Source organism: Rhyacophila brunnea, unplaced genomic scaffold (assembly GCF_057557595.1).
Source record: "Rhyacophila brunnea isolate RB1 unplaced genomic scaffold, BYU_Rbru_1.0 scaffold_16, whole genome shotgun sequence".
Taxonomy (NCBI): domain Eukaryota; kingdom Metazoa; phylum Arthropoda; class Insecta; order Trichoptera; family Rhyacophilidae; genus Rhyacophila; species Rhyacophila brunnea.
The window spans coordinates 4,723,658-4,743,547 of NW_028232816.1; the positions used below are offsets into that span (position 1 = coordinate 4,723,658).

At 35.2% G+C, this 19,890-nt stretch overlaps 2 protein-coding genes across 2 annotated transcripts in view; both read right to left on the reverse strand.

Annotated features, from left to right (window-relative positions):
• The window catches only part of LOC147074236 (uncharacterized), a 626,724-nt gene that overhangs the window by 183,030 nt on the left and 423,804 nt on the right, over positions 1-19,890 (reverse strand). The gene's annotated exons all lie outside the window — the stretch shown is intronic.
• Positions 1-19,890, reverse strand: part of RIC-3 (RIC3 acetylcholine receptor chaperone) — a 57,728-nt gene that overhangs the window by 26,913 nt on the left and 10,925 nt on the right. The window contains exon 4 of the mRNA XM_085943934.1: positions 2,617-2,754. Coding sequence (XP_085800060.1) covers positions 2,617-2,754 — 138 coding nt within the window. The remainder of the gene's footprint in view (positions 1-2,616; positions 2,755-19,890) is intronic.

Here is a 19,890-nt window from a genome sequence, read left to right on the forward strand (position 1 = left end):
ATCGATTCTTCGGAAGATTTAAAAGGGGGCCTCGAAACGGTTCAAATCAGTCATACCATAATAATTATAAGTATATAATAGGTAGGCACCACCCAAAGCATAACAAAATCCCTACAACTAAAATCAAAGGGGCCCATAACATAACCACTCAAACATAAATAAACCATTAATATTATTGTGTCACTGTGATTCTGAATTTTTTTAATCAAAGGATGTGATATATGGCTTCATATTATTTTTTTTCGTGGGGGGGGCTTCAAAATCAGGAAGTTCGTCAGGCCTCCACAACCCTAAGCCCCCCACTGTCTGCACATAACTTAAATGCTTAACTATAATTAACTGCACATAATATAAAAAATATTTTTCATCTCCGTTGGGACTTCATGAATGAGGATCGTAACCGGATGATTGTGCCATTTGGAGGTCAAACCGCAGCTTGACTCCACCCCTCTCGTCATTGAACCTTTCAGGGTATATTTCGAGGAATCCTTAATTATAATTTCAGTTCCAATTAACCCCATTTGGGAAACGCTGCCTTTAGCTACCTGCTGGAGTGCAGTAACACTTGTTGCCAGACGACACTACTGGTAAAAAAACAGTAATGTCGCATGTCTAGCGCGACACCTCGCCTCAAGCGCGATACATCGTCGCTATGGCAGTATGTAGTATGAAGGTATATTGCCTATGGTAATTATGCCTATTGCCGGGGGAATGGGACAACTGGACGCCAGGACAATTGGATGCCGCACTGTCGTAGACACGTAAACATAACGTAGAGAGGAATTTTAATCAGTTTATATCAATGACATTAATAATGTCATTGGTTTATATCTACTACTTGGTAGTTTTAATTCATTTTACTCTTAAGGGGGGACATGCTCGTCGAAGGTCAAAATTGAGTTTTTATTGTATTTTCAAACCATGATTCTGGACACTCCTTAAACGTTGTAGATAATCTATTTATATAATTTTGAATCCTTATTATCCTTTATAGTTATTTTAAACATTTGATGACTGCATAAAGTATTTTTGTTACATAAAATAGTATTCTTTTAAACCTCTCGCTCTAATGTTTTAGAATATAGTCATATTTCGGTACATAACTGTGCAGTGGTGTTAAGATTTTTTACATTTATTAATTTTTAAACGCATTTATAAAACCATTAGCATAATTTATTACGAGATAATTTTTGAAAAATATTCACGATAAAAAATTATATTGATAATCTCTGTGATCCCAAATTTGACAAGAATTAGGCATTTTATTATTCAAAAAATCGGCAAGATTAACACATTTCAAGATAGTTCTAAAGATATTTATTATAAGCTATGTCTTTGACCATTCAAGTGTGATAAACATCTTATGAATAATGATTGCTTTATAATAATTATTGACCTAAGAATAAGGTAGTGTTTTTTTGAAATACGCCATTTCTTTTGTCATTCCCCAGTGGTTAAGCTACAACATACGGCCGTAGCCATAAATTGACAAACTATAATTGAAGTAGGGAGTAAAATGATATTGACGCGCGTGTTTGAACATGTACCGTTTAAAAAAAAATAAAAAAAAATTCGGTTAGGTACAAGTTCAAAAACGCGCGTTAACATAATTTTACTCCCTACTTTAATTATAGTTTGTCATTTTATGGCTACGGCCGTATGTTGTATCTTAACCACTAGGGAATGACAAAAGAAATGGCGTATTTCAAAAAAACACTACCTTATTCTTAGGTCAATAATTATTATAAAGCAATCATTATTCATAAGATGTTTATCACACTTGAATGGTCAAAGACATAGCTTATAATAAGTATCTTTAGAATCATCTTCAAATGTGTTAATCTTGCCGATTTTTTGAATAATAAAATGCCTAATTCTTGTCAAATTTGGGATCACAGAGATTATCAAAATAATTTTTTTTTGTGAATATTTTAAAAAATTATCTCGTAATAAATTATACTAATGGTTTTATAAATGCGTTTAAAAATTAATAAATGTAAAAAATCTTAACACCACTGCACAGTTCTGTACCGAAATATGACTATATTCTAAAACATTAGAGCGAGAGGTTTAAAAGAATACTATTTTATGTAACAAAAATACTTCATGCAGTCATCAAATATGTAAAATAACTATAAAGGATAATAAGGCTTCACAATTATATAAATAGATTATCTACAACGTTTAAGGAGTGTCCAGGATCATGGTTTGAAAATACAATAAAAACTCAATTTTGACCTTCGACGAGCATGTCCCCCCTTAAGATAATATTTTTTTATTGCGGATTGAGAATTACCATGCCTAAGACTTTATATAAAAATAAAAAAACTCGTTTTTCGTTGGAACTTAAACATATGCACAATTAAATCATTATTTACGTGTGCATATTTAAATTCTTACCAACTATTAAATCATAATACTTATAATAATTTAAATGTAAATAATAATATTATTTTTTTTTTAAGTACCTATAAGTACCTAACGCCTATTTATTTTCGAATTGCGTAGCGTCCAGTTGTCCCGGCGCCAAATCGTCCTAGACCCTATTGCTGGTGCTGTCTCGGTGACCGCGTTCCAATGACTACCTTTATAAATAAGTACCTATATAATGTTTACCTTGAAGACTGTGTAGAGGAAGAAAACCACAATGCAGAGGGTGTAAAGTGGCATGAGGAATCCAACAGAGGACTTGGGAGGAGGCACCACACCCCCAGCTCCTCCCATCGGAGGGCGCATACCCCCTATGGGCATCGGCTGAAAATTAACACAACACAAAATAACTATCGTTTGTTAAACTTACAATTTAAAAAATTAAATCTACCTATTTGACCTAATAAATAATTGTTTCATTCTTCTAAACAATCCAAACGAACATCATCAAGACGTAATAATATACCAAATGAATAATATTGTAATACTATGATATTTAATAATGTTGAGTTTTTTATGTATAAATAAATCAGGGTAAATAGAAAATTAAATTAAAATTAAATAAATTAAGCCACAGTTTATTTATATGGTAGTTATTATTACCACACATCAATGTCTGTAGCCCGTGAGGGTCTAGCTGTCTAGTATCATCTAGAACTGCTTGTTAGCCTTTCCGTTCAATCACTTTAATGGGGTAAAAAAATATCAGTCATTGATAGCTTTAAACTACATACTAATATTGAATATTCGCCATAGCTGGGATTTGAGCCCAGAGCCTTCCATATACCAGCTGCAAAATTGATTATGTTGTATTAACTAGGGATTGCAATACCGAATGAAAATATTAATACCGGTATTTCGGTATTTCCTATTGAATACCGGTATTCAATAGGAGGTATAAAGCTCTTTAAAATATTAATATTTTATAGCACGTGTCATTGGTCATCTCCAATGGCGTTGGAACGCAACGGAAGTAAACCAGGCATCGCGTAACCCAATAAAAAATAGACTCATTTCAAAGCTTTTGTGTTAATTTATTAACACATTATTTTTCTACTTTCAATACTGAAAATCGTCTATTCAATTCTAAACTATCCTAAACGCTAAATCATAAAGTGTGCAGGAAAGCGAAATTTAGAAATTATGAACCTATACTTAATTCGATATAGTTCTGTAATATCAAAATATTAAAAAAATCATTTTTTGTGTTTCAAATTACAATAAATTTTGGGGAATTTTTACCAATTTCAAATTTATGAAAAATTTAATACATTGGCAAATAATCTCACTTAGGATACTTAAGAAGTGGCATGAAAATAATTGTTTCTTAAATTCAATATAATCCTATGCATTTAGGTTTATACAGAAATGTTGGAAATTTCATAGAGAATCGATTAATGTAAAAAAACGTATTTCGAAAAATTGGCGTTTAGGATAGTTTAAAATTGAATAGACGATATGTCGGTATTGTCTGATTTTTCGGTATCGAATAATACTGGGTTTACCTGTATTGCAATCTCTAGTACTAACTACCTGATAAAATAATTAAAAAGGTTATGAACTAGGTAGGTGTTAGTCTTAAATTTTTTCTAGGGAAGAATACCTACGTAAAACCGATGCATTTAAAATTAATTTTTAGTAGAAAGCAAATTCTAAGAGCATTATATCAATATTGGTTGTAAGTGCCATTATTTCCTTTTATATGGTATATAATATGACCTTATTGTGCAAAGTACAATGATGGATGATCGCATAAACGTTCCTCAAACTTCTTATGATAATATGCTGTGTTTTCTTGCTAAAGACACTCTTTAGTTTACGATTGTATCATTCAGATATTTATGTACCCATGTCCATTATTTATAGAGGTAAGATTTAAATAATTATCACACTTCTATCAATAATTAAACCTATACCTATGGCTGTGTTAAAATGCTATCTTTCCTGCTGCAAATGCAATTTGCTTATGTTTGTTTCAAAAAAATTTGCACGATAAAATTGCTTTCAATCGATTCATGGTTCAAGATGAAAGCGACAATTAACAATGGTTTCTTAACCTTTTTCAGCCACGACCCGTGATCAGGGTAAAAGTTTCGGCTTTGCAATCCAATAAAAATAATCCGCTGAAAATTAACCAGTCGAGAGCTTATCGTTTTTAAAAAATACCCAGGAATTGTCTCGCAATATAAAAATCCACTGCACAGAATCAAAGTTGAGATTATTTTAGCTCTAAATGCAAAAAAAAAAACAATTTTCCGCTCAAATTGAAAACTTTGCACAGCCAATGCCAGCCAGTAGGTACCAAAACTTACGGTTGTTGTCAATATCAAATCATCAATCAAGTGTCATTTGTATTTTGATAAAGATCCCCCCCCCCGAAAAGACCCCACAGTCTCACGGACAATTATTTGTTTTTCGATATAATACTCTTATCTATATTTCATTGTGGACCGACGGCGGTATAGTCGGTAGAGCGACAGTCACAAAGCCGTGTCACTGGGTTGACCCGACGGCTTTGATTTAGCACAAGAACCAAAATGACATGGCCAATTGGCCAAAAACCATTTGTCGTAAAAAGTCTTTTAATATAATCCCCACCTTGTGGAGGCACATAACATGCACATCTTATAATTTTAGGTCTTATGGTGTAAGAGAAAATTTTTTGAAGAACGTCGTAGCCCAAAAATACCAGCGATTGATTAATGGTCAACGTTCCATCCCAAGGCCTGAACAAAAACGAACCATAAGTGCGAGTGAGTAAGCATTCGGCACGGTTATATCTCCGCTATATGCGTTAGAGTAAGATAGAATTTCTACGGCTGAATTAAATATTTTTTGAAAACGTACCCGGCAAATATGGATTTGACTGATTACAATCGTTTAAAAACTGAGAGCACGTGTTGCTGAAATTTATTTATTTTGTGTTAAATATAATGATAGTGGTAGTTATTTTAGTAGAACATTTATGGTTATCTATGTTGTGTTTAAATTTGGTGGCTGTACCGAGAAGCAACACGACGGTATAACGTTTCATAGTTAAGTTGATAATAATAAAATCGAGGTTCTACTGGGCGTTATACGCAAGAAACACGGCTTCATTTTGCCAAAAAAAAATAGGCGGTCTCTATCATGGCCCCCACATCCTGAAGCGGGCCCCCTTAAATATCGCTATGGATAAAGGCTGTGTGATGCTCTACAGTAGCGTTTTGCAAATAGTGTACGCGGTAAAATGAATGTGTATAGTATTTTTTGTATATTTGAATACATCCATTAGAATTATGGAGTTGTCGAGTATCGATAGAGAATTAAAAATTGTATCGTACAACCAGATAATTTAAAATAATAATATCATTGAAGGAAAATAGCGACTTTTTTTACTAGTGAAGCAAATTTTGTGATGTGTGTTACTTATCTGGTCGACTCGCTTCGCCGGACCCTTCCTGAGCCCGGGCCCCCAGACTAGGGCCCTGTCAGCCCCCCTTTGCGGGGGCCATGCTCTCTATATAGCATTACTCTGAGTTCCATCCTGTTTAATGCAACGGGGGACAGGTAAAACATTTCCCAATTCATCGTCGATGTCCGATAATGAATATGGCACAAAAAGAAAAATATATCTTCATACTACGGACGATACAGTATGTACAATATTAATAATATCGACATTTTTCTTTCATACGAATTTCCGTCACGTCACATGGATTTTATGATGGGCGTTTAATGTAACGACGTGGCACATTTTATTGTATGCGTTTGACGACACGGTCCTAAATTTTTCAGTGTATGTCAATGTACAAACACGAATCTATTTTTGTACCGCCACTGCTTCATATTATCACGTGCGACTTTTATTTCTTCACCAAAGAATAACGCGTAGGTAATTATATTCTAAATAGAAAACATTCCCGATTTTCTATTATCGTAAGCGAAGACATATTTTGTGGAGGAAGCGATGGATATGACAAAAAAATAATCTAGCGAGTGAACACACGACACGTTCGAAATTCAAATAACGCGCCAAAACATTAGAAGCGGAAAAACATGAAGAAAAGTGTTTCCATATGCATGATTATCAATTATTATTATTTATCGACAATTTTTTTAATAAACCTCCAAGATCGGATGACGGCCATTTTAATTTCATGTTCATTATTTAATGTCCGATACAGCTATACCTATAGGTACTATAACCAGACGTGTTATCAATCAAACGATACAAAATGGCCACTCGCCCCTGATCGTTTAAAAACGGCGTTCAACTGGGAAACCCCGTATGTAAGATTTCCCTCGAAAAACAAAAGTTTACATTGTATAATATACTACAAACACATAGGTACGCGTCGTTTTATAATATGCAATTTTTCATTGAATATTATTACTGCTGAACATACCTAACTCACAAGAAAAAAGTGTTAGGTATAAACACTATTAATTATAGGGTTGATTGTTTTTATTTAGCGGCTTAAGCGTCGGCCTATAGCGTCGTGGTCCCGGGTTAGAATCGTGGGCCTGATAAGTACAGATATTGTTTTTCAACTTGTGTATGAGTCAGAGTGTGGACCTAATACATTTCTCGTAAAAATAAAATCTGTTATACAAACCTCCACTCTGTGGAGGCCCACATGATCTTATTAGTATCAGACATGGTCGGAAAAGAATATTTATAAAATAAATCTTTGATTGTGTTTATATCAAAAGAGAAACTCGCGCGCTGTCACATGTTACGAGTATAGGTAGTCCATATAAGGAAACACACTTCTCAATAAAGAAACAGAAGTAGATACGCACTAGCCTAGGACGCTGCGGCAACAACATCATATTATTATCATGTCCATTAATCTCCCAATTAATCCTCAAACACAAATTACAATGTAAGAATGTACGCGTTTTTTGTCAACGTACTTTGTGACCGTTCCTCTAGGGTAAGCTGGCCATACACTGCCAAGGGACGATAATTGAAGGAAGGAAAGTGAATACCTAGGTAATACCTACAACTTTTGAGAATATGTTTCGTAAAAGGAAATCTACTCTAAACATCAACAGACGTGCATGTCAAAATTTTGATGATTTTCACCACATTTTTCCGTTTAATGTAGAATAAATTACAGTGAGCAATGTGTGATGCATTTAAATTAACATCAGCCGGGGTCAATCCACTGCTGGATGAAGGCCTCCCCAAGCTTCTTCCAACTCTCTCGGTCCTGTGTCGTTCGCGGCCACGTATTTCCGCCGAACTTTATCAGTCCGTCAATCCAGCGGCTTTTAGGTCGACCCTGCGGCCGTTTCGTGACCCTTGGGTACCATTGGATGACGGCATTCTTCCAGCGGTCGTCCTTTCGGCGAGCAATGTGCCCCGCCCATCTCCATTTCAGCTGTTTTGGCAACGTCTATTACATCGCGTACTCCTGTCTGCTTCCTAACCCATTCGTTTCTCTTACGGTCCTTCGCGTGATGCCCAACATACACCTCTCCATGCCTCGCTGTGCGACTCTTCTGTATAATCTCTATATATATAAAAATCTCGTGTCACGATGTTTGTGGTCGAACTCCTCCGAAATGGCTCGACCGATTTTTATGAATTTTTTTATGTATATTTGTTAGGTATGAGAATAGGTCAACAAGTATATTTCATACCGCTATGTGATTAGGGTATCTCTATCCAGAAAATTTTTCTTTTATTTTTTGACAATTTTTTTTTTGTATTTTTTTTATTATTTGGCATAAAAATATACCTATAACCCCAAATTTTCACCCTCCAACCCCCAACCTCCCATTTTTTAATCGCGATTTTATTATTTTTGTATGAACAATTTTTAATTTTCAATTTAACCGTCGTTCGTATTTCAAACAGAACGAAATTATTTATGTTGTTGAATGACAGATGGCGCTTCATCCGAGAAGAATTCAAGAGAAGCGTCGCGTCATTTTGACATTTCATTCGGCATATCACAACGCAGTGCGTGCAAAATTTTGTACGATTTATTTTAATTTATCTATTTTTATGTGCGTGTATTACAGTGCACAATGCCAGCAAGACGCAAGGGGGGCCATTTGGGCCGTCGAACGAATAAAGCAACAAACATGCGAAATAGTAGAGCAGAAAGAACAGACGAACAAATCCAACAAAATAACAAAAACGTGCGTGTGAGCATGTCGCAATTGCGTACATTTCAATCACAAGAGGCACGAGCTGAACAAAATCAACAACGACAATTGGAACGGAGCCAAGCGCGCCGGTTCGTAGTTAACACACGCAGAGCAAATGACCGACAACGCCAAGTACATCGAACATTTACATTCGCTTCGTTCCTTCGTCTCGCATTCGAGTACGAGCCAGATATTGAATATTCCGCTCATCCGAAAGTGCTGATTGGTGCTATGGACAAAGAATGTCGCCATTGTCATGCGCTCAAATTTAAACATGAGTCAGCCGGGATGTATTGCGCATCAGGAAAAGTGCAACTACCAGAAATTGAGATACCACCAGAACCATTGAACGGCTTGCTCATCGGCACGGTTCCAGATTCAAACCTGTTCCTGAAGTCCATTCACACATTCAATTCATGCTTCCAAATGACTTCGTCCGGAGCAACAGAAATAGTTCACAATACTGCGGCAAATGGTCAACAATTCCATTCAACGTTCAAAATCAAAGGTCAAGTATACCACAAAGTAGGCTCATTGCTGCCAATGCCAAACGAACCACATACATTTTTACAAATCTACTTCATGGGCGCGGCGGTGAGGACATCAATCATGTGGATGCACGTTGCGGCTACAATAGCCTCAATTCGCCTAATGCCAGGCGCATCGTCGGCGAACTGGACGCCCTGTTGAATGAACACAATGAATTATTGAAATTCTTCAAAGCACACATGCACGAATTGCAAAGTGACAATCACGCTATTGTCATCAATCCTGATAGAACACCAGCTGGAGAGCACGTACGTTGATTCAATGCGACTGTTGTTGACGACATTGCTGGAATCATGGTTGGCGACCGCACATCGACGCGAGAAATCGTGATTCGAAGAAGAAACAATAATCTGGAGTTCATCGCTGACACACACCGTTCATACAACGCTCTCCAATATCCGCTAATTTTCTGGAAGGTACAAAACGGATATTGCATAAATAGTAAAGAACGAGATCCTGCCACAGGTAATTCATTCATTATGAACATCATTACTCATTTTGAATTGAGAAAATGAATGGTTGATGTTTTTTTGTTTTTATCGGCGGTCATCGTCTACAGCGCTCTATTTCTCTTTCTGTCATAGATCCCATCCCCACACACTTACGATACATTCGTTATTTTTTATTTAACAACCAAAATATTCACTAGAAATAATTTATATTGCAGAACAACGTTTGCTGGGTCAGCTAGTATATTCTATATAATAAAATATATTCTGTATAAGGGTAGCATTTTCCCAATCACTGCGTTGACAATTTGGCTTTCTGGACTTTATTGTGTACATTTTCTTTCCGAAAAATCTTATGATATCCATCACTGCGACGTGATGCATAAAATGCCGACTGCTAAAAAGCAATTAGGAAGATAGTACCAAAATAAATGGTTGACTATTATCTATAAATAAAAAAAACTAATATTGTAAACACGCTCGACAAAATTGAATTATTGGTCACAGGTAAAAAATGGCGATCATGCAATATGTAGGTAACATAACGGCGGCCTGATAATCATTGCCAACAATTTTCTAAATCGCTTTTCGTCTCGGCTACAATCTATCGAGAAGTTTTCTTCTGTATAGTGACTAAGTATTAAGGAACTTTCGATTTCATATTATAACTGGCATACATTATAAAAGCAAATACTTTCCTTACCGTATAATTAGCATTTGCATATGTAAATAGACCATGAAATCAGTGAATTAATTTAGATAATAAACGTAGATAGTAGATACATCAGTGGCGAAGACTGCATACTAGGCGATTATTTAAAGCCCACCTTCTTAAGAAAAATATTTTTTAATTGCATATTGACATATTTATATACTTAATCACTTCATTATTTATGTTATATAAAAATAATTTATTTTGCCAACGAGAGATGTCGTATATGTAGGAATGTATTACAGTATTACACAGTTTACAAAACAACTGCAAAGGTATTAAAAAATTCACCACGGCGCGCCGTAAATAAAGAATAAACGCCGCGACGTCTCGACGTAAATAAATCTCCGATTATGTGTCAAATAATTCTGAATTTTTTTCGTATACTTCGTATATTTCGTAGCAAAACCGTAACGTAAACCGTACCGTAGCGTAACCGCAGCAAGTCTGCTGATTTGTTCGAAATAAGGTAAGCTCCTATCGCAGAGCCTAAAACATTCGCGCATAATAATGTTGTCACGACTGCGCACTTTGTCCAAAATCATTAATAATTAGATAATTAAAAAAAATATTTCAACGGCGTTTAATCGAATATTAATAAATAAGTAAGTAGGTATAGATTGTTTTTTATAAATAAAAATAAATTTTTATCTAATGATTTTTGATGGGTATACATGTTTTGAAAGATACGTAATTTAAACACATCGCTCATTTTTATGCCGTCAATAAGTTTTTGAAGTTTCATTGAATTAGTGTGTCGTTGTCATTTACTAGTGTGTACCTATTCATTAGTAGTAAATATCGTACTATTCTCGTAAGTATACCTGACAAGTGTGCTCTTTTTATCAGATCTCTACAGCCTAGCTCTTTCCAAAAGTTACCCTTCGCCACTGAGATACATATATCATTTTATGATTATGTCATTACCTTGTTTCGGGGAAACATAATCGATTACTAAACTAAAGACTACTATTATAATATACTTAGTAAAAAGAAAACGTAGGTATGTAAAACATAAGAAAAATGATTGGCTTTTTAGTGTAAATTGAAAAACAGCACGCACTTCGTAACATTTTAAGATTTTTATTTGCCGATTTTACTTTCTTAGAAAAGTTTTTCTTTTTTAAGATTTCTAAAAAGAAAAAAAAAGCGAAACAAGAAATCCATTCTTTGTATAACGAATTACTTGATTGATTTTCTTTGAAATATAAAAGGCCAAAAGGGTCCACTTAAAATAATCATTTATTTTTCTTATACTTCCTTTACTACACTACTATAAAGGGTTAGGTAAGTAGGTACATGTGAATTATATTACCAACTTTTAGAAGAATTTATTCAAGTTTTAGAAAGGTACATAATATAACGGTATGAAAAAAATTCGAAATACGTATTCAAAATCTGTTGAGCCCACGTGCCGTGTAAAGGTCAAATGTTAAGACTTTGCAGTATCTTTTTGAGCTAAACCTGAATAATCTGTAGACTTTGTAAAAAATAAATGTAATTATGACGCCCTGTCTTTTCTCATTCTAAAAATCAACATATTATTATTATCATGGTGACGTATAATATATTACTACGTGAATAACACCATTTTAGTACATAATAAATAATAATATATCCTTGATTATACATAGTTTTGAAAACACTTCTGAGAAATTATATTACAACCACTAGAAAAAATCTTTTTGAAAAAAGTAAGACAACCCCGCAGGATCGAACCTGCATCTCTCGGGTATCGCGCCCACGCACATAGACCAGTATGCTAAAGGAGCCATATTAATTGCGACAATTTTTAACTAAAAATGGATTGTAATACTCACTTAAGCGCTTTCCAAATTGAGCTACTATTTGCAATCGGATTTTGTATTTTAAATCAAAGTAGGTATTACTTTAATTACTAAACGATGTCACGGATCACTCCAAGATTTTTTGTTGTAACTTACTTGAACTTGCTCATATTTTTTTAGTTAACTATTGTTTTTATTCAACGTATAATTCACAAGACTTAAGAATGTAACATTCTAATTATTGAACATGGATAATTTTGAAAATACTTCTGAGAAAATATAATATATCCTTGATTATACACAATTCCTGCAAAGTCTACAGATTTTTCAGACTTAGTTCATAAAGACACCACATGTTCCTGATTTATTTTTTGACAGTTATAATAAGACACCCGAGCCATGAAGAATTTGTGTGATGAAATGACAAGAACCGAATCGGAAAAAAAATCGATACATAGGTACCTACTTATTTTGCATTCGATTTTTTTATTACTTTTATCGACTCGATTCCAGAAATCAATCTTTTTGCGAAAACCGAACATCCCTACGAACTTGAAGTAAGATTTAAATTCCACAAAATTAAACTACCTAATAAAAATAATAAGTAGGTTACAAAAAATAAAATAAAAATACTAAAGCAAAATCTAGATTATATTGCGTTATTTAATATTTTATGAAAACAATATGAAGTAACATTATATTATTAACTTGCCACATGTTGTTTCCGGTAGAATGAAATCGTAAATCTTCATAAAGCACCCGTTCAACATGTGGAAAGTATAATGGAAAACCGCGTTATCTATCAAGACGTCTTTTTGACGGTGTGCCAATAATATGCCAATGACGCTATCTCGATAAATAATCAAATGCCACATAATAGACATAACTAAATGGCTGCAAATGTACGAACAAATTACTAGGAATACCTACTTGAAGACGGTGGCAGAAAATACCATCTATTTTAACTCATCACTTAACTCCAAAATCAATAAAATAGTGATAAATATGATAATATTATTATGTAGTATTCAAGCAGTTAATAATCCTGGGAAGTTAACTGTTAGGAGTGATGTTTTTTAACACGGCCGCTCATGACTGTCAAATGTCGTTGAGTAGTACTACTGCAACATACTTTTTAAACTTCATTCTAATTGGTTACGCTGTATACGGAATTACCCCGAGTGATATCCGTGTTATTTTGAATCAAGAAAAATAACGGAAACGTGTTAACTAGTTAGAATAGCCCTGCAGGACCAAAGCAGTATTTGTACTCCAACTATTGTATAAGCATTCCGTATTAAGAAGTTTGAAGGCAATTCGATTTTCGAATTGACCTGTGGTAGATACGTGTGGTTACATTAGGTACCTAATAAGTACATTATTTTCTCTTCTTCTATTGGTAGCTCCGTTAACAAAATGGCGACTCGAGTTCTGTTTTAAAGTCTGTAACTTAGTTTACATAACTAACTTTATTGTTTTATACCTATAATTATTCATTTTAAAAACAATGATCAATGTATTGCTTTTGGCAAGAATTTTATATATGCTAAAATGTCTGTTTTGATACGCCAATACATATATGAAATAATATTAAGTCGAATTTAATTAAGTACACTATCCATTCCCTTGAATTCAAGTATGTAAGGGCTTAGTTTATGATTTATACTAAGTATAGAAACAACATATTGAAAATCACATATTATATTTTGGTTTATCCTATATAACTCCATACTGGAGAATTGTATCTTTTCACAGCACACTCCCCATTATTTTTTGGTTCCCTTTCATTAACCCTGTTCCACAGTGGCAGATTGACAGTTTTGCCTAATTAATGATCAGATAAGACGATTACTTACCTATAATTCAAATTAGGGAAACGAACATATTCGTTACATAGAGGTTCCATAACCAATATCCAGAATAAAATAACAAAAACTCGTATGAATTTTCTAATGGATTGCGAAAATATTATGATTAAAGAGATAAAATATGTATACGACTCTGGAACAGCTACCCATCTGTATGTCCAGTTTAGCACGTGCATACCTACGTCAGGTAGTAAATCTGCCATTTTCATCAATATGCGATTTACGTTTCGCGTTATCCGAGCTGTCATTATCGAGATCAATGATACGGCATTAATGGCGCCCGTTCCCGCGAAATCAAAATATTGGGGCCAGTAGGCGCAGAGTCAAATTCGAAAATAGAACGTACCACAGTCAGAGCGAGAGGGGAGACAGGCCCGTTGTCGGACACACGCGCGCATCCTTGTCACCTCGCACGAGAGCGACAACACGTGGGGAAATCAACAATTTCACCAATTTTCCACCAATTTTAAGGGTTGGAGGCCGATGACATACTTAATCAGTTATGCCAAAGAGGTTGAAAAATACATTCTTCTATACTCTATAGCAGTGGTTCTCATGTAAAATTTAGCTGTGGCCGCACAATTGACATTGACAGTTCTATAGAAACGTCTGGTGGCCGCACCAAATTTCACTTTTTGTTGTGATTGAAAAAATTAAAGCTAAATTTTATTTTACTAAAAAATGGATCAATTTATTTATAGATTAAGTCCATTTAATAAAAGACGTTTGAACATTTTAGTACATATCTATTTATTTCAAAATAATGCAAATGGATATTCCTCAATACTTATTTTTGCAATGCGAGCCGCATGGGTGCTTCTAAGCAGTGGCGCACCCAGGGGGGGTAAGGGGCCCTGGCACCCCCCAAAAATGAAAATTATCAGAATGATTTTTCATGAATGAACATTGAAATTGAAAGCCAATAAACTATACCTTTGGGCTTAGACAAATAAAAACCAGGCAAAAAAATGATTTGTAATAATTCTCCAGCACCCTTTTTAGAAAAATTTCTTTATTTTATATATTTTGTTATAATTTTTATATTATTTTATATTTTTTATTATAATTTTAACACAAAAATTTCGAAACACTAATGTCAGGTTTTTTTAGAAACCCAATCCCTAATGAAACTGTCAAAAAATTCTCGGTGTCCACCCGAATTCCGGAGTAGTGGAGGTCATGGCTGGGGAGGGCTGACAGGGCTCTAGCCTGGGGGCCCAGCGTGTCGGGTTGACCAGATAAGTGAGATAAACACACATCATAAATTAGCTTCAATAGCAAAAAAAGTCGCCTGCGGCGCTATTATACTTCATGACCATGAACATTTTCAATTACTTACTTAAGTATATAATTGTGCAATATATTTTTTGATTATTATGTGTCGATACTCGACAGCTCCATTATTAAAGTAGATGTATTAAAAATCGCCAATAATTCACTGTATAAGTACCCTTAATTTGAACTAAAACACAATTTGAAAAACTTTAATGTAGTGTTTCACACTGCCTTTAATCTCAGCGGTAGGTAGGGGGCCCGCCAAATATCCTAGCCTGAGGGCCCGTTTTAGGATGTGGGGACCATGGTGTAGGTACACCGAGTTCAATAGACAAAATACCGATAAACGAGAAATTAGGCTGTGAAGAAGAAAAAGAGCCTATAGGACTAATTTACATTCTCGTCCTTGGGCCCCCTCCCAATATTAAATCCTGGGTGCGCCACTGCTTCTTAGTTTACATCTGTCAACTGGCTTCGATATTTGTTTTTTATGAAGTGAATTACACTGAATGATCTTTCATAGTATACAGTAGTAGGAAAAACGATAATATGAATAAAGCAATTGTCGCCAATTCTTTGAATTGACTTGATTCTTGGTCAACGTATACCTTCGACTAAAATTTTTCAACCGTGGTATTAAAAATGGTTTTTAAGTACTTGGTCATGACTCATTTCCAACAACGTAATAATTATTATTTAACGTTAGCCCAGTTAATTAAATTAAATACTGAAAATGATGTCGGTGGCCGCAGCAAAATCCTCTGGTGGCCGCACATGAGAACCTCTGCTCTATAGAGATGAAGTGTAGCTGAAATTTTACTTTTTGAAGTTTTATAGTGCATGTACATGTGCATATATTTATTGGCACCAATAGTATATACTTATTATAAACTATCACGATAATAACTGTTTACATGTAAAAGTGCTGACTGTCTCGCCAATCGACGCCATGTTGAAATTGTATCGTGCTATTTGACAGGTTGTGACATCAAAAATGCTCTGTGCGGTGTAGTTCGTTTTACTTCCGGCAGTTTGCCACTATTGCTCAACTGCGCCAATAGTTTCAATTATTGCGTGAAAATTCAGAAGCTGCTGAACTTTTTTGATCCATGCATACAAACTTGCACGATAATGCGTGTTTACGCGTGCATTTTCTTGTTATGGCCGCGATAATATGTAGGAACTGTCAATAGTAAATCCATGTAGGTACGTGTAAACGCGGTACTATGAATGAATAATTTTACCTGTGGTAATTTCTCATTGTAGATTCATGTGTGGCAAAAAACGTCACGCGTTTATGCTCTGAGATTTATTTTCAATGGTTTCATTGGCAAAACCATTATTATTTAGATAAACAATCGCAAATAACAATAGGTGAAACTTGGCATGAAAAGATGTATGTTGGGCATAAGGAAGAAGGGAAAAAATTAAGTAAATTGACAATGAGGCAGACAAGAAGTAAACGATTTGATAGAGATTTTTAATCAGATAAAATTCCATTGGGGTGGACATGTCGCTCGGCGAGTGGACAACCGCTGGACAAATACAGGCATATAGTGGTATCTAAGGGTCACTAAACGACCACAAGAACGCCGTAAAACGCGCTGGATCCACGAAGTCATAAAGCTCGTGGATGTAGATGGCAGCGAAGATCATAGGTATCTACATCTACGCATATTTCATAACCATAACTTCATTGAATACGGATAGAATGTCGTAGATAAATCGCATAAAAATATATCTGTGTTCGACAACCGCTGTTTACGACCCCCTCACAAACATATAAAGCAACAAAATTGGGTGTATGCGATTACTATCTCTAGAGCATCCGCAATTTAGATACCAATTTCCCCGGCGATTGCATAACGCGGTACGTCATTACTGCACCGCGAATGTATGGAAGAGATTTTAGTGCCAACTTTTCCGAACACCTCTAGAATAACCTGCACAATAACATAGACGCAGATGAAACAGAAACAGTTGAGATAGCGGCGTCCCTTTCGCTTTTCATCTTTTTGGCGGCAAAGTCAAGTTTATACCGTGAGTCCATTTTCGAATTACGAATTCCCGAGCCGCGTTCAGATGTTTCGACATGCGTTTGATGTTTTTTTTTTCATTTCGCAGAATGTCAAATGCGTGCGCGAATTTATCTGGGCCAATGTCGCTGGAATTATGTAACGCTTGTCCAAGAACCTAAATGTGCATCCCGATTCATCGAAACATCCAAATGAATAGATATCGCTCAAAATCGAGCGTTACTTTGGAGCAAAGGATATCAGAAAAGACAATAAACAACAAACCAAAAACGAAATCGTGGCTTCCTCCAGCATCTGCATCAATCCATCCATATCTGTCTAAAGTCGTTTTCCTCCAGTTTAGGACGCCCAAGGTCTCTAAATCTAACTCTGAGGCCGGCCAGGCTTTCGTTTGCTTTCCGACAAAATCAGATTATTTATTATACATGATATCTAAGCCTATCCATCTAAATTGGCACAATTTTATGACTATACAAAGCGTAGAGCTCATAATTGTACCTATCTTCGTTTCCACACTCATTCTCATTCATCAACTGTGTTTCATTGGTGGATCCAAAGATGCCATGCAGCACGCTCCGCTCAAATGAGCGTCTCTATGTGTCTGGTTATTCTGGTAAAGATGCAGCTAGGTATATGGTTTTGCACAACAAAGAATATAAAGTAGATAACATTGCGAAAAAATCTAAAAATACAAAACCGTTTGTCAGGTCAATTTCGTATTTTATGATATTTTTCCATCGACTTCGCGAAAGACCGTTTTGTGACGCTTCATTTTGAGAACCACTGATGTCTATAATTTTCGGTCTAAATTTCCTCTCGCGAAAATCGCGAAAACGCACGGCACCAGGGTCGATATCAAAATTATAAATATTTACGCGGCGTTTGAAATATTGCGGGTGTAATAAAAAATGTTTTGATTCGAAGAATCTTTCTGCAGTTTTATTGAAATTAACCGCGAATATACATTTAAAATTACATCAACGGACGTATTTCACACGAGCGTAAAAATATGTTATTTCAGTTGTCGTTAATTCTATTCAGTTATGTTACTCGTATTTTCTTAGTTATACAAAAGCAGGACCGAATTATGATATAACTAGTGTGACACCCCCGTATGGTCCCCATTTGGGGATGTCTTTGTGTATCTGAAGAGGCCCGAATCGGTATCGAAGCCAGCAAATAATAAAGCGCTGATTACGAAAATAAATAATGTTGAATATCTGCTGGCAACAATGCCATAATTTTAACCGTTGACGATTTGCAACGTCGCCTTCTTTCGCCAACGGCTCTCGTTGGAAAAAATCACAAGATGGCGCTGAGAACGCTACGAGCAGCAAAATCGCGAACGCGTACATTTCGCCCTCCGTAGAATTAAATTATTAAAAATGTAACCATATAGTATAATAAACGTAAATAAACTCGCCGCTTCCATCACAATTCCGGTGCCTTAATTATCCACCTTCATCCCAAATACAGACGGTAAAAAAAGAAAACAAAACACAAAGTGACAGTTGAGAAAAATTCTCTTACCAAAATGGAGGGAAGTGATACTAGACAGACTAAGCAATTGCCTGGGAACCGGGTGAGACACAATAAAAATCTTAGGTACCTATTTAATATATTGCATTACGTGAAAACACCTCAGATATTATACCCACTAGAAAAAATCATATTTGAAAAAAAATACACCAAGTATTATTTATTTGGTGCAGTATTTTTTTGTGAGTAGAAATAAGATTGTTTGTTATATGTATTAATTAATATACGCAAAGATTGACACCAGAATCGCTCGGTTCAGATGAGGCATTCTCTCGCTACAGTGGTCTCAAGCATTGTAAATCGATCAAATTTAGTTCGCGGCGCAGCATTCCCGGCCGCCTGACGAGGTCAGTGCGATAATATTATATGTAACGCATAAAGTCTAAGGACCGAACTATGCATTTATATATTTACATTAAACATAATGCTTATTTTTGAATAGTATTTGCCTGGTATTTTTAAACAATGCGATCTATCATTCATTATTATTTTAGGTATTTTTTTCTCTCTTTTAACGCGTGCCATAGGTTCGCCACGCCTGTTTTAGTGGGTATATAAATCTGAGGTGTTTTCAACTAATGAATGTTATATGAATATATGAAATGTTACATTCTCAAAATCTTGTGAATTAATCATTGAATAAAATAAATGGTTGACGTACTTGACGTATCTATTTAAGTTTACTATATTCTTATAAATAAATTTTAAAATCGGCGTGTAATACGAGAAAAATAACGCTGTCACTCGCACGCTCGAATACCCTATGACTGGTATTAAACGAGCTTCCACAACGACAGAATCCACTTGGAGATGATACAGACCCTGTTATCCGTAGCGCGTGACGCAAGACAGGTTTAACATCGTATCTTCAACTTAGTAGATGATTTATTATGTTTGTTGTCGAATAGGACAGCATAATCATTTCACTTTATTCCAGATCATAGGATTCACCGTAAGGGTGAAAGCTATGTATTTATAGGTCAAATGATATTGACTTCCGTAGTACACAGAGGACAATGGAGAGAAACGGAACAAGAATACAACCATGCACGGCTCCGGTAGTGATACGGACCCGTAATGCTTATTAAGAAATATATTTCA